The sequence below is a fragment of the Terrapene carolina genome, unplaced genomic scaffold (assembly GCF_002925995.2).
Source record: "Terrapene carolina triunguis isolate 2854851 unplaced genomic scaffold, T_m_triunguis-2.0 Scaffold49, whole genome shotgun sequence".
Taxonomy (NCBI): Eukaryota; Metazoa; Chordata; order Testudines; family Emydidae; genus Terrapene; species Terrapene triunguis.
This window is the reverse complement of record NW_020664400.1, coordinates 437,737-454,572: the sequence shown is the minus strand read 5'-3', so window position 1 is coordinate 454,572 and position 16,836 is coordinate 437,737. Positions and strand designations below refer to the sequence as shown.

General features: G+C 38.8%; 1 protein-coding gene across 3 annotated transcripts in view; it reads left to right on the top strand.

The window, feature by feature from the left end:
- The window catches only part of LOC112110903 (cadherin-10), a 101,904-nt gene that overhangs the window by 62,568 nt on the left and 22,500 nt on the right, over positions 1–16,836 (top strand). For all 3 annotated transcript variants that reach the window (XM_029912605.1, XM_029912603.1, XM_026656557.1), the window contains 3 exons: positions 2,918–3,105; positions 8,685–8,938; positions 15,030–15,166. In XM_029912605.1, coding sequence (XP_029768465.1) covers positions 2,918–3,105; positions 8,685–8,938; positions 15,030–15,166 — 579 coding nt within the window. The remainder of the gene's footprint in view (positions 1–2,917; positions 3,106–8,684; positions 8,939–15,029; positions 15,167–16,836) is intronic.

Sequence of the window (16,836 nt, the reverse complement as noted above, 5' to 3'; positions counted from 1 at the left end):
TAGGTCTTCCCACAGCTTTATTGACAAAAGAAGGTTGCCAGTGACCTTCCCAATTCTTCTTATGCCTTTCTTTGGGGGAACATGTCCACCACTGGCCTCCCTTAACGATCCTGCTTGCTTGGGGGCGCATCACCATCCCACAATCACGGAGAAGCTAGATTTCTAGTCTGCTGGGCCCAAGTCAGTTTTTTCCCATTTCAGAATTCTGGCACATTCTGCAACAGTATTAGCAAAAGGAGAATGGATTTAGATGGGACAAGATTAAGGGATAGGAGAGAGCCATGGACTTATTTTTAGTGAGGGAATGAGATTTCAATAGGTTTGGATAAGCATCTGAATGTTTGGATGCTTTCCTCAACTGAAGCTCCAAACCTTGGAGGTTCCCCCATTACTAATTAATATAAGCTACATATAGACAAAACAAGCAATGCTAAAGTACTTGCTACTGTGATCCTGTCAGATCTCTCAAACTCAGAAATGTTTGTATTTGCATGAGAGACCCACATGGAAAAGCCAAAGTTTTTCAGGACTTGGGGTTGCTAATTTATCAGGATACATGTCATCAACAAACTCCTCTGCATCAATACTGAATCCATGCGGCACTATGATGTAAGGCATCACTGTGTTACTGGATGTGCCATCTTGTGAGTGTCATGTTCATCTCTTTTCTTTGTACAGTAGTTTTGCCTTAGATAATGTAAACTTAATATTCCCCCTAGTTCACCATGCTTAGCATAGACAGTGCCTAGGAAATATTGTGGTAACATTACTTAGTTAACTAAAGCCACTGGAAAACAAGGTTTTTATGGGTAGTCAGTACACAGTGTAACTATCTTAGATTTCCTCTTTGAAGCAGTATCAGAGGGGTAGCCGTGTTAGTCTGGATCTGTAAAAAGCGACAAAGAGTCCCGTGGAACCTTATAGACTAACAGACGTATTGGAGCATAAGCTTTCGTGGGTGAATACCCACTTCGTCAGATGAATGTGGAGATTTCCAGAGGCAGGTATAAATATGCAGGCAAGAATCAGTCTAGAGATAACGAGGTTAGTTCAATCAGGGAGGATGAGGCCCTCTTCTAGTATCTCTAGGCTGATTCTTGCCTGCATATTTATACCCGCCCCTGGAAATCTCCACTATATTCATCTGACGAAGTGGGTATTCACCCACGAAAGCTTATACTCCAATACGTCTGTTTGTCTATAAGGTGCCACAGGACTCTTTGTCTCTTTGAAACAGGGTATTGTCATAGCAGCATCTGTATCAATTTAAAAAAAAAATCCTTTAAAAAAAATGCTGCTTAATGCACAATGTGGCTAAAGGGTTTTTCCTCCTCAAGGTCCTGGCAGATGAGGATAATGACCTCTTCCTACACTTACACATTAATGGCATAGATAGGACCCAGAATGCTGGACTGTATAGTAAAACTCTGTTTTATTTCATTGTTGATATTTATTGTTTTACCGTCATGGTTGTTTGTCAGTACTATGCTAAAGCTGTAGGGATGCTGTTGAGACAGTTTAGGTAGTACAATACCAATAAAAAAGTTTTTTTTTTTTTGTGCATCCAATTTTAACAGTAGTGCTGAATGTTTAATTTGCTATAAAAATTGATTTAACAAAACTAGCTACCCTTTTTTTCTCATGGGAGTTTCATGAGCCATTTGCAGTTTCCTGGAACTTGTTTGTTATTCAGATTTATTTGCCATATCTTCTTGAATTTTTTACCATATGGATTGATGATAAATACTTGAATTTCAAATGGTCACTTTTGTGTGATTGGTCAGAGAAGTCAGGTGATTCTTTTTGTTCCTTGACAGAATGAAAGTGAAAGCACTTCTCATGCAAATATATGCATGTGAGAATTTAAAATCTGGTTTCTGTGAATAGTTATGCAGTTGGCTTTAAAATATGCTTTTTGCAAATATTTATGCCAGTGAAATTTTATAACTAGAATATGAAAATGAAAGCACCAAGCATAGTGCCAATTTGATTCATTTTAAAAGTACAAATCAATACATATTTTTTACTTTATTCACCAAATAAATAGTAATAACCCTATTTAATTTTTTCTGTGGTGTCAAAGTATATTTAAAAATTAACTAAAAAATGGTTCTTTCTTCAAGGAGCTCAGTCAGGATATCACCCTTAGTATTTAGAATCTGAAAAGTGTTTGCCATTCAATTATAAAGATTTTAAAATAGGTCTACTTTGTGTCTTAGAATTAAATGTCATTTTAGCAATTGGGTATTTTATGATTACAGCCCTTTTAGTATTAGGCATAAAGTAACATGTAACAAAGAAATTATACTATAATTTTTAATGTTTTAAAAATGAATAGGAATGTTTAGATAATGAGCAATAGATAGATGCTTTTAAGGGGAAAAAGTCCTCTGATTAATCAAAGGGAAGAATTACATTTGTGAGTATCCAAGGCTGTAGCTATGGACACATGTGTAAGTGAAATAAAATGATTGTGGGACACATGAAAAATGAATATTCTGTATCTATAATAAATACCTATCCTACAGAGTATGATTGAATATTTTGCATATTTAGTCATACAGAAGTAGAGTGATTATTAGTATCTGAAACGTACTAACACTATGTAATATTATATTAAAAGAACACTAAGGTTGCAAAGTCAAGCATGTAGGTCAGAAAATATCAGAATTAAGTTTGTCTGCACCACTTTAATTTGTCCCACTTATCTATATGCATTTATATAGATTGCATAACATAACCTAGGAAGTCTATGGCAGAGCCAAGAATAGAATCCTGTTCTCCCCTCTCTACTGAATGAAGCAGAATTCTTGCAGAACAAATAGTATATGATAATATAATTAAAGACTGTATCATAATGCACTTTCTAAAACTTGCTGTGCATATCTTAACTTGTTCTGCTTCTTTTTCTTTGCAGACACCATCCACCTCCGCATTCCAGAATCTTCCCCAGTTGGCACTGCCATTGGCAGTGTAAAAGCCACTGATGCTGACACTGGGAAAAATGCAGAAATGGAATACAGAATAGTTGATGGCGATGGAACAGATATGTTTGACATTGTGACACAGAAGGACACACAGGAAGGCATCATAACTGTGCGCAAGGTGTCTATAACAACCACTGAATGATTTTGGTATAGAGGACTGATGTAAATCCCAGTGTTGTACATTAAACACATATAGAAACAAAAGTAGATCATATTATGATCACCCTTAAAAGCTCAACATTTGCAAGAGCTACCACACAGCTGTATCTTAGAGCTTGTACTGTTTCCCTGTACTTAGAATAGGAAATAATTGGTATTTGAGTTATCACTGAGAAGTAGGAGTATAAAGGGCCATCTCCAATATACTGCCACGATCATCACTGATTTTAGTACAAGTTTGTTTGATGTTTGACTGACAGTTTTTCAGCAGGTGCTAGAAACAGGTTTCAGTGTATTTCAGAGAAATACTGCACTGCTGTAGTATAGGGAATTACTGTATCCAAAATACAAGTGCACAGTAACTCTTTTTTGATAACTGTAGTATCACAGGGCAACAGCATCACAATCAGTAACTGCCAGCCAGGGCTTAGTAGCATGCAACCTTTACAGAGTAATCACAGCAGTTAAGAGTGTGGGATTTTCTAAAATACCTAAGACAGTTGAATACCTAACCATAGCTAGAGCACTGTGGATTTCTTAGCACTGGTCTACATTACAAAGTTAGATCAGCTTAACTACATTGCTCAGCCAGGGCTGTGAAAAATTTCATGCCCTGTGCGATGTAGTTAAGTCAGCTTAAGCTCTGGTGTAGACACAGGTAGCTTGACAGAAGAATTCAACAGAAGTTGACCTACCTACCACATCTTGGAGAGGTGGATTTACTACAGCAATGGAAGAATGCCTTCCATCACTGTAGTAAGTATCTACACTACAGCAGCACAGTTGTTGCTTTTCAAGTGTAGACATACCCTTAGTTTCAGCTGTGTGTCATTTTCACAGTGAAAATGTATGAAATACATTGTCATGTATGTGCACACATGCTTTGTTTAGTCCAATTTTATGATCAGGTCATCATTCCTGCAAATTTCCAAACAAAGTCATCACTTCACACCATTTTCCCCAAGACCCGGAAGCATTATGAATTTCATACTTCCTGGAAGCATCAAGTGTTCCTCTTCCTCTGGTGCTTCAGAGCACATACATTTATAAATGAGCCAAAAATATTTTGCTTTTAATGTTTTTGCTGGAACTTGTGGCTCATTGAACAAGGCATAAGGTGAGAGCTCAGAGTATTCTTATTCTTGTATAAGGATTATGGATCAGTCCTAAAGTTGTTTGATTTGTATTGGTGGTAGAGTTAGCTTGTTGCAAATAATTTAACTGACATAGTAGCTCATTTTTTCCACCTGTTTCAGAAGTGTTCATGAGCTCCTCCTAGTTTTTGTGAATATATTTGTTTTACATAGAAGTATTCATTGAGAGTTTATGGGAACAAATTTGAGCCTTTGGGTTGTTCATAAACTGTTGAATTTGACTATTTGCTATTGATTATTCATGATGTATTTTAGTCATCTAAGTCACACAGTTGTATAGTTCTGTTCATGCTCTCTGATTAGACCACTCAAACTTTATAAATGGGAGAATAACGAATTATGGTTACAGGGCTAGCTGGACATTTGTCCTCTTTCTGTCTTAGTATGTCTTCTAAGAGCTCAGGCGTCTTTCCTCTACGTATCGCAGGGTGGAATTTCACAATTTCTCTGATTCCTAGACCAGGCCCTGGGCTACAGCATGCGGTGTATAAACTGTTATTACCCTGCATGCCTGACTGAGCTCAGGCACCTGCAGTTTTTCCCTTTAGGAGTCTTTGATCAGATAGTGACCAGACGGCCTTCTTAACACCAAAGTACTATTTATTGTATCAGTCGGGACAAAACGTTACAGAGAAAAGGAGAATTTTAAAACAACGAACAGTCCACACATATGACTGTCTTACCTAGACTCGTATCATCCCCTGATAGTAACGTAGGCAGAACTAACTTCTTCAGACCCTGCAGTGGGGTTGTATGCCTCAGACTGCTTTCCCTGAGCAACTACCACCTCTCTCTTGAGAGAAGGCCCTTTTAATCCTGTCAGAGTTCTTTCATCCTTTTGTGTTCATAGGCCTTTACCTGTTCTGATCAAAACCATTTTTGTGGGTTGGTTGGAAAGGAGGCACAATCATTCAAGTTAATGATCCCAATATTGTTTAACTCTTACATGTTTGCTAAGAGGTGGCTTATTTTGGGCCATTCTTTTTCTTCCTGCCTTTTTTTTCCCAGGCAGATTCCTGTTGAGTTAAACCAATATAGTCTTAAATAAAACACCCCAATAACCAGGCCTACACATAGAATTCATAAATTATTACAGAGCAGTTCCAAATCCATCACAAATAGCTCATAACAAAGAACACATTTCTGGACTAATAATTATGTGTGCTAAAGCTTTTGGACTTTTAAGGGTTCGTGCTCCTCTTCATGAATGAAAATGAATAATATTGCCCCACAAATAACAGGGAACCAAGCTCACTGTGTGTGTATTTGTGAAAATATTCACAAGTCAATTTTTGTATTATTCAACCAGTTCTAATTGAGGATTTCCAGTGCACCTTCCAGTAGTGAACAACTAACACACAATTGAACTTCTACTACTCCACCCAAAATGTAGATTAAGGGCCCCATCCAGCATTAATTATAATGAAATTTAAGTACATGCTTGAGTGCCTTCCTGAATAGGGATGGGATATCTTAGGACTTGTCTTTGTGTACAGTGCTACAGTGGTGCACCACTGCAGCTGTGCCACTGTAGTGCTTTCGTTGAAGATGCTACTACGCCAACGGGAGAGCTTCTCTTGTCAGTGTAGTTAATCCATCTCCTGGAGAGGCGGCAGCAATGTTGATGGGAGAAGCTCTCCCATCGATGTAGCGCTGTCTACAAGGAGGGTAGGGGGTTAGGTGAGTAAAACTATATCGCTCAAGGGTGTGGATTTTTCACATTTGAGTGATGTCATTACACCAATATAGATCTGTAGTGTAGACCTGGCCTTAGGTGCTGACAGGTAAGCACTTGTTTAGGTATTTTGTTGACTTGGGGTTTAAAATCATACATGTGGTGGACTGCATTGCTCAGAGGATTTGGTAATGAGCTGCAAGGCCTTTCACTTCCAACTGATGGGTTCATACCCAGCTTGCATCATTAGATGCTGCAAATTATTATTATCAGATAGCCATTTTTGAGTTTCAGTTCCTTGTGGACAAATTGCTGCATTTCAACTGGTATCTTTAGTGGCAGTCTCAGTAAAAAGGCATCGAGAATGGGCTTGGAGACATAATTACTCTTCCTTCTACTCTGATTTCTCTTCATAACAAGGTGGAGCAGAGAAGGAGGAGGAAAGTTTCCATTGCCTGTACTATACTTCTTCTGCTGATACATAGAATATTTAAATCCCCAAAGCTGTCAGTCTGGCATCTTTCATGAGCACTAATTTTATAAGTTTTAGTGGGGAGGGGAATTTTTAAATGAGTCTCTAGAATCCATTTTGATAAGTGAAAACCACGGGTTTGATATATCCCCGTTGTTTTATGTGAGCTAATGAAGTCTGCTCTGCAGTCAGACAGGTAAATTCTCAGCCTGCTCATTCTCTATATATCATTAATTAGCTACCACTTTTCATCTGTGACAGTTGCAGAGAAATTGGGGAATGGAGTTTCTTGTCTACACAAAATGGATTCTAATTATAACCCCGAACCCTTCTCTTTTCATTTTAAAAGTAGCTGCTGACAAAATGTCAAATCTATTTTGCAAAAAATTCTCTGATCTTGGATTCATGAAATTCAATGAAAATGAGCAAGTTTAAGTACTGATTTTTTCCCAGTAAGGTTTTAAATCTTTGGTTCAAAATAATTTTTTTTGCAACATTACAGTTGGCGGCTTAGGTCTGTTTAAATTTATTTCTCCTTAAACAATAAAACTCAGACAAGTGTATGTACATGCCTTTTCCACATAAGAATGGCCACACTTGGTCAGACCAATGGTCCATCTAGTCCAGTATTCTGTATTCTGATAGTGGATGATGCCAGATGCTTCAGAGGGCATGAACACAACAGGGCAATTATGAAGTGATCCATCCCCTCTTGTCCAAGTCCCAGCTTCTAGCAGTCAGAGGTTCAGGGACACTCAGAGCATAGGATTGGATCCCTGACCATCTTTACTAATAGCCAGTGATGGACCTATCCTCTGTGAACTTACCTACTTCTTTTTTGAACCAAATTATCCTTTTGGCCTTCACTGCTTCCCCTGGCAATGAGTTCCATAGGTTGACTGTGTGCTGTGTGAAGAATTACTTCCCTATGTTTGTTTTAAAATGCCTGCTGTTAATTTCATTGGATGATGTCTGGTTCTTGTGTTATGCGATGGGATAAATATCACTCCTTTATTCATTTGCTCCATGCCATTCATGACTTAGACCGTTCTGTTAGCTTTTTTGTCTGCTGCTGCACATGAACAGATGAACTATCCACAATGACTCCAAGATCTCTTTCTTGAGTGGTAACAGCTAATTTAGACCCCATCATTTTGTATGTATAGCTGGGATTATGCGTCCAGTGTGCATTACTTTGCATTTATCAATATTGAATTTCATCTGCCATTTTCTTGCGCAGTCACCCAGTTTTGTGATAACCCTGTGCAACTCTTCACAGTCAGCTTCGGACTTAACTATCTTTAGTAATTTTGTATTGTCTGCAAACTTTGCCACCTCACTGCATACAGCTTTTTCCAGACTATTTATCAATATGTGGAACTGTTCTGGTCCCAGTGCAGATCCTGGACTGTGCTATTTACCTCTCTCCACTGAGAAGACTGACTATTTATTCCTACCCTTTGTTTCCTATCTTTTAACCAGTTACTAATCCAGGAGATAACTCTCCCTCTTATGCCAAGACTGCTTACATTGCTTAAAAGCCTTTGGTGAGGGACCCCGTTTGTTTGTAGAACTTTCTCAAAGAATTCTAATAGATTGGTGTGACACGATTCCCCTTTACAAAAGCCACTTACTCTTTTCCAACTAATCGTGTTCATCTATGTTCACCTTCCTGCAAATGTTTCCTGAAGAAATTTGGCATTATGGCCCCGATGCTGCAATTGTTCCACTAGCACAAGTCCCATTCACTTCAATAGAAAGGTCTAGGTGTGGAATGCTTGTCAGATTTGATCCTGTATTTGTGAAACATCAGCAAAATTCATCGAACAGTTGCTAAGTTTGTAGGTGAACGTTTGTACAGAAAAATCTGTTTTGAGAATAGCAATTAATACGTTTCACTTTTGGAATTTTTTCAGATTTACACTAAGCAGTTCTACCTAGCTGCAGGTGCTACTGTAATACAAGTACCGGTAATAATCAGTGATGATTCCCACTGAAGTCAATGGACGTTTTGGTTACTTAAGGAACTGGGTCCCTATTCTGTAGAGCTGTGGAAAACGACTCTCTGGATTTTCCTGTGAGGTTTTGAGTGCCATTAGCACCTATTAATCACAGTGGAGTTACACCATTTTACATCAGCTGATGATTTGGCCCATTATGTCTTTACTTCCCCTATGTATCCAATGCATACAGTGTAATTTAATAAAGTTTTTATCTCCTTTTTTCCTTCCCCATAGCCACTGGACTATGAGACGAGAAGGCTTTATACACTGAAAGTAGAGGCTGAGAATACCCATGTGGATCCACGATTTTATTATCTTGGGCCTTTTAAAGATACTACAATTGTAAAAATCTCTGTGGAAGATGTGGATGAACCTCCTGTCTTCAGCAGATCCTCTTACCTTTTTGAGGTGCATGAAGATATCGAGGTGGGGACAATCATAGGAACTGTGATGGCACGGGATCCTGATTCTGCTTCAAGCCCTATCAGGTAATGTCATGGTCTCTCTATATACCTTGTGATTTAAAAAAAAACAAAATACAAAAACAAACCAGAAAATGTGTGGAGAAAATGGTTTCCCTTTCAAATTGCAGTTGATGAATGTTGAGGTAGCTTTTGCACCCTGGGACTGGGGAGCGGAGAGCAGGGATGAATTTCTGAGGTCTGAAGGAGAAGAACCCTTCTTCTGTACAACTACTAATGTCCACAAGGGAGAGCCCCTCACCTGCAGACTGTAGGAGATACACAGGAGGTGATCTTTACCTGTGTGCATGCATAAGCTCCCTGGTATCCCCTTAGGCAGTTCATCAGCCCTTCTGAGCCTCAAAACTGTAGAACTTCCCTTGCTCTGGGCCTATGCAAGTTGATCTACCCTTGCCTCCTACTGTGAGCCTTAGGGTCCTCATTATTGCCCACCAATACATCTCCAGGAGGCTTGTTGGCACCACCCCAATTCTCCACCACCACTTTCAAGCCCTAGATGAGCCTAGGTAAGCTTTCCAGGCCCTCCTGTGCCTAAGCCTGTGGGGTTTGGAGACCCCTGATACGCCTATGGTCCATGGGAGGGTGGGGGTTGTTGAACCTCCTAATATTTTCTCATGTCAAGCTCAGGGGACCCAATGGTAGGATAAAATGCCACTCTAGGCTACTCCCCTTTCTTCTATAATCCTCCTAAGGTCCATCGGAGCAGGTCTTCCTTCCTTCATTGAGCTGAGTCCACTAAGATTTACCACTATCCTTTTCACTTGGTTCTGCCTCCCCTCCCAACAAGTATAAACTTTAGAAGAGAGACAAATTACATGAAGTAATATCTTTTACATATCTTTTATTGGAGCAACTTTTGTTGGTGGAAGAGACAAGCTTTCAAGCGTCACAGAGCTGTTCCTCAGGTCTTGAGAAGGTAACAAGGCTGTCTAAACTAATTACAAGTCAGGACAGATTGATACACCTATGGGGTTCACACATGTTGTAGGAGACCACTTAAAATAAAGTGGACAGGTAAGGGTTAGCAGCTTGTGGGGTGTGTTACAAACTGTTGTAATGAACCATAAAACCAGTGTCTCTGTTAAGTCTGTATTTTTTAATGTCTAACAAAGTTAGGAATTTACATTCCCTGGATAGTCTTTTGAAAGTATTATGCAGCTTTCCTTTGAGGATGAGAACTGAGAGGTCATACATGGAGTGATCTTGTGTGAAAAGTTTTCACCGCAGGTGGTGATTGAAGACTATAAGAGGGGGTTTGGGGAAAATTTACTTTAGGATGTGATCCCCATCGAGTATGGGATGTGATTGTTTAATGATACCCCATATGGGTTCCAACATGGGGCAGCACGTGACAACTAGGGGTGTGCAGTCAGTGGAATTTTTGTTTGTATTGACACAGGTTCTCCTGGGTATTTGGGTGTCCCTTTCCATTATATCATTTACCTCTTAGGTAAATGTGTATCCCAGACTTTCTCTGCAGAGCTAATTCTGTGGTATCCGAGTACCTGGCTGTAAATAAGATTTCTTGGTGTGTACGTAAATGTAGTGACCTGTGGGTTTCTTGTATATAGTTGTTTGTAGGGTGTCAATATTGAAGCTGATCATGATGTCCAGGAAGTTGATGTTGATGTGGGTGTATTCTAGAGAGAGTTTGATGGATTGGGTGGTTGTTGAAATTCATGAGGAAGTATAGGTTGTCTGTCCAGAAGATGAAAATATCATTGATGTGTCATGTACAACCAAACCAACAATATATTGGAGATGCATTTGTATATTGCTGGATTTGTGATGCATTTTTCGACAAATTCTTCCTCAAAGTGGCCCATGAAGAGGTTGCTGTATTGGAGAGCCACCCTAGTACCTATGACTGTTTCCATGGTTTGAACAAAGTGTTTGTTGTTAAACAGGAAGTTGGTGTGGGTGATGTCCAAGTGTTGTACATTCTCTTGTAGGAATTTCAGGCAGGCAGCAATGCCCTCATAGTGAGGAATGTTGGTGTATAGTGAGGTGACATCCATGGGGGCAAGGATGGCATTCTGGGGCGGGGGTTGTTAATATTGCAGAGTTTCTGGAGAAAGTCAGTAATGTTTTGGCACAAGTTGGCCCTTTGTGCTGTGAGTGCTTTGAGGAGGATTTCTGAGAGTCCTGATATTCCTTCAGTGAGAGTACTGTGCCCAGATTATGATGGGTCTGTCTGGGTTCCCTTGTTTGTGTATCTTGGGATGCATGTAGAAGGTCCCTGGGGGATGAGGCTGTAGAGCTTTTTCTTGGACTGTTTGGGGAAGGATTTGATGGTATCTTTAAATTCCTTTGTGAACTGGTGTGGGGTGGTCTTTGAGTTCCTTTTAGTAGGTGGTGTCAAGAGCTTTCTGTTGGCCTCGTTGATGAAGCCATCAGAATCAAAGACTAGGATTGTGCCTCCTTTGTCTGCACTATGGTGGCTGGATTTCAGGGACTGCATACCAATCCTTTCTGTGGTAGAGAGATTATGGGGGATGTAGTGTTTCTCTGACCACTACATATTACTCCAAATATGCTGAACAGCTAAGCAGACCTCAAAAAACTGAGGAAGTATCTCCTGCACCTTACATATTCCAGAATGGAACACTTCAACAAGAAAATATAACATTTTCCCACATACTGGATGGAAAAAAAAATCAGGAAGCCTACCTGGAGTCCATGCAGGAAACCCAAACCAATCTCTGAGCACTAAGCTTTAGAAGACTATTAGGACTTTGGTCGCATTTGACAAATGTGTCAAAATATGTGTATGTCTTGTCTGATTTACTTCAAATATGGTAGACACAAAGCATCATTTACCATCTATGAGGCCAATATTCCTTTGTTTGTAGATTTTGAAGGATGGTAAAACTGGGCTTGTAAAGAAAACTGAATTGCAGCCTCACTTATGACGACTACTCTGGGTGGAAGAGTAAGATAGCAGATGAAAATTTTGAACCTCTAAAGCACCCAGTATTGACAATGGATTTAAATATTTCTCCTTTATCCATTCTAACTTCATGTGACAACTGAAAATCTAAGTAGTCAGGTTTTAGAATCTGTGATCTTAAAAGGAACAACATTGGTGGTTTCACTTGTGTTGTCTCTGACACAGCTTGATGAGTGGAACCACTTCAACAGAATAAGCTATTTGCCCCCATCATGCTCTATTATTGATATAGCATAATAGACTGAAGATGCTGTCACATCATCACTCTCTGTCATGTTAGTGTTTCTTCCACTGAATGACAGAAGGTAATTCAGTACAGGCAAGACACGTGAACTAATGGGAGTAATGGCAGAGCTTTAAATAAAAAAAGTGAAAAGTATCAACGAGTCTTGATTTAAGTTGTTCAAGGAACAGATCAAGGCAGGACTTTCCACATATGTGGTAGTAATACATATAAATGTGTATGATTCTTTACCTTTTTTGTTATTTCTGTTTTCTGCTGGAAAAAACTAACAAACAAATTCCATAGTAGGGGTCAAATTCAGCCCTCCAGTGTGCATATGTTGACTCTATTAATTTCAATAATAGCCTCACACTTCTATTCAAAGAATACAGCTCTTCAAAATGAAGATTATAACATTTTAGTTACTACCAAACCATCACCAGACAGCTATAGAATAGCAGATATTACAGGAGACAATAGACAGCTAATATTTTGCCTTCTTTATTTAGACGGGTTGTGTCCTTTTGTAATCAGGTTAGCCTGGATAAAGCTTTAATGAGATTTGCTATTTAAAAAAGAAAACTTTGGGCAGCTTAAGAAGTTGCCTATGTTTCTTTTTTCTTCTCGTTTTAACTAATGGAGATGAGCTGCCCTCTTCCAAAGCTTGGTGTAATCTGAATCCAGGTCCAGATCTGCATTCTACATGCAATCTTTACCTCTAAAAGGGTATGCCTACACATCCTGGGGCAGCGAGCCTCCTTGTCCAGTTTGAGGGGCTTGTGGGCTTGTGCTACTACGCTATAACTAGCTGTCTAGATAGCACTTAGAAATCGCAGCTTGGGCTGGAGCTCAGGCTCTAAAGCCCAACCCTCTCCCTAGGTTTCTGAGCCTGAGCTCCAGAGTGAGCCCCAATGTCTACAGAGCAATCTTTAGCATAGTAGCGCATGCCCTGTGAGCCTGCGTTTGTCGATCTGAGCTGGGAGGCTAGCTGCTGCAGGCTGTATAGGCACACCCAAATAGTCCAAACCAAAGCCAAGATCCAAAGACCCCTAATTTTAGGCTGGATTCAAAATTCAGTGTTGTATCTGAATTCTGTAGCTCAGGTCTTCCCTTTCATAGAAATACGATTTTTAAAGTGAAAATAGGCTACAACTACAGATAAACTGTGTGGCCTGCTGCTTCCTGTGGCACTATTCTTTTTTTAACAGACTTGAGTAACAATAGGGCTATTGTCTGGGATTTAGAAGATCTATAGTAGCATCTGCAGGCTTTTAAGAACACTGGGATGATGTAGAAGGTGTATGGTTGCATAACACATACATAACCAAATATTTTGGGCTTATAAAGATAATAGGATTGAATCTTATTTATCTGGGTTGTGGAACTGTGATGTGAGAAGTAACTCAAACAGCTGCATCACCTGTACTTTCGAACTTGACTTTTCTCCACATTAAAAAAAATACATTTGATGGCTACAGAATCACTGCTAGGAAATATAGACATATTGATGAAATATAATTTCACCAAAATTTGCCAGGCACTAGGGAATTTTCCTTAATTATAACTTGTAATTTGGCCACCTGGTTCAGAACTAACACAAACCTTTTACCCCAACTTTGAAGCACATATTTTGTGTGGTTTCAAAATGTTCATATCGGTTTATTTTATATCTGTCATTTTTGCATACCTCTGCACTTCCTGGTTTAATTGGGACTGGAAGCATCAGAATACCATGAGAAAGGCTATTCCCATGGTACACTATTTCCAGCCTGGTGAAATCAGTAAGCACTGGGAATACAAAGACAGGGTTTTGTGAAGGTTCTAGATCATTCATGTACATTCACAAAAGTACCCAAACTCTTGGATGATTCTCCAAACAAGATCATACCTGCATACTATTAGAGGTACTGGACAGGGTTTTCAAAAGAACTCAGTGTTGGCCTAACTATGCTCCCAATAAGTGCAGAGTTAGACAAACCTTCAGTGCTTTTGGAAATCCCATTATACACCCATTGAAAGGCCCCGATCCTTCGTTTACCTCCAACCCATCCCTGACTTTAGGGGCAATTTTGGGTGCATGAGAAATGCAGGTTTGGGTCCTAAATGCGAAGAATCAGAGAGCAATCTGATTATTGATTTCAGTTTGCCACCATGTGACAAAATGACTTTCTCTACAAGTCAATGGAAGGTTTGCCCATATGAGTATTTGCAAGACAAAGGCTTTGCAGTACTGTACAAGGTTCCTTAATATCAGTAGCTTCATTAAAACTGAAAATCCTGCCAGTTAACATACTTTTAACATTTTTTATTTTGATTTTTTAAAACTTGATTTCTTTTAAATAAATCTACATTAAACTAGGAGGTGAAAGCTTGAAACAGTTATTTCAAAAAGCTCAGAAATGAGTCATCAGTCTGACATGTTTTTTCAAACTGAAAGAGAATTTTCCTCTCAGGAAACAAGTGTTTAATTACTGATTTAAACAATGTTTCCCCCCCCCCTCCCTATAATTATTCATATTTTAATACAATATCATTTAGTTAAAAAGAAAACATTCACAGAAGCCTATGAAAGTTACAGAATAAATTGCAAGAGTAAATATAATGGATAAATCTATATTGAGATCATTCTTAGGATTTGTATTTTTCTGTGTATTAGGTTAATATTTTAAGAATTATTTTAAGTATTTTTGTTTTTAGTTTCAGGGACAGTCATCAACGTAACTAACAGATGACCTGCACAGCATTTTAAAAAGCTTAAACTTGCAGTAACTAAGCATTTATTTCATCTAAATTATCTCATCTATCATTTCTGATAGAATGTGTAAAGAATCTGAATGTTATACAGATGTATTGTAAGGTAAAGTTGCTTCTTTTCATTTTCAATCACTTACATAACAATTTTTTTCTTCCTTTATCATGTTTAGATTTTCTTTGGATCGTCATACTGATCTTGACAGAATATTTAATATACACTCTGGAAATGGATCCATCTACACTTCCAAACCACTTGACCGCGAGATATCACAGTGGCACAATCTTAGTGTTATAGCAGCCGAGATCAGTAAGCCAAATCTTTTTAGTTTTCCTTCGTTTAAAAAATGATTTAAATACTTCTGGCACTCAGAATAAATTTATTAAAAATAAATAGCATTAAGTCCAACTGCTGGTGCTCTATACATCTTTTCATTCATCTCAGACATTTACAAGAAGCCATTTTGATTACAAGTAAACAGAATAAACCCGAGGTAGCATTAAGATTACTACATCATTGCACCTAATTCCAGTCCCACTGACCCAAAAGATTTTAGGTGACAAAAAAATCTGAGATTCTTCAAGTCAACTCATGGGGAGTATTCATTATTAAATTCTCTGTTTTAGGGAAGCACTGTATCACTGGTAAAAGCAATACTTTCTGATGATAAACATGGCTGGTGCCACCATTCTTCAGACTGCTGGCCACTGTGATAAATGTGTTATTCCATAGTATTTTCATACTGTGGTAATTGAAGGCCCTTCTGTGCTTAAACTGAACTATTAAACTCATTTCTTTGTGAGGATATTTTGAGAGAATTTAACTTCTCAACTTAGTTGTAGTAATTAGGTCTCTCTAAAAAGGTATGCTAATATTTTTGGAAAAGTTCAGGTCTTTTAAGGGCAATCAATCTGCATAATAATTGCTTGAAATTCATACCTGCCAGATTCTACAGTCACCATCCCTTTATAATGTATTTCTGAGCTTCTTTGAAGAGAAAAGGCAATATTGGAATATTTAGGACATTGTTTTTCATGATGTTCAGATTTTTGTTCTGTTTGCCATTTTAAAGAAATTTACTATGTCAAGTAGATATAGCTACAAACACTGATACTGAGATACAGTGGAACCATAACCTGAATTCTTCACAGATTGCTCCCAAGATACCACAGCATGTCATATACCCAGTCAATACAATAATTCAGGATCCATCTTCATTGTTTCCTATCCTATTCCAGAAATAAAGCAAAAACATAAAAATGATTAATATAGTTCGGTAGAGGAGTTCTCAGAAATGGGTGATGTATGCATGATTGCCTTGCACTAAAGAGTAAGTACCTCAAAAATTAAAAACAAATAAAACCCTATTCAGTTTAGTGCTGCAAATTTGCACCCAATCCTACTCCCACAGAAGTCAGTGGGAATATAAGCTCTTTATTTGGTTGATTTAAAAAACAGCTATTATAAATTTATATTTTTTTCTTACAGTAATTTAAACATGTAGCCCGTGATTCAATTCTGACTTACACCAGTTTTACACAGGTGTAATATTTTTTTCTTTAATTAAGTCTGCCAAGTTCACTGTAATTTAAGGTTTCCTGTGCCAGTAATACATTTTAACATTTGTAGAAGGTCTCTCTCTATAGCTATATTATATAAATATTGTATTTAAAATAAATAAGGTTTTTAAAATATTTAAGAAGCTTCATTTAAAATAAAATTAAAATGCAGATCTTATCAATTTAGTGTGATCCTTGCCTGGGATCCTTGTCTGGGGTTCCAGCCACCAGCCCCGCTCAGCCCGATGCCGGTCTGGGGTCCAGCCGCTGGCCCTGCTCAGCTCGCTGCCGGTCTGGGGTTCCATTCACTCAGCTGGCAGTGGGCTAAGTGGGCCGGTGGTGGGCTGAGCGGGGCTGGCGGGGGGGGGGGGGGGTGGCTCAGCCCGCTGCCGGTCTGGGGTCCTGGCCACCGGCCCCACT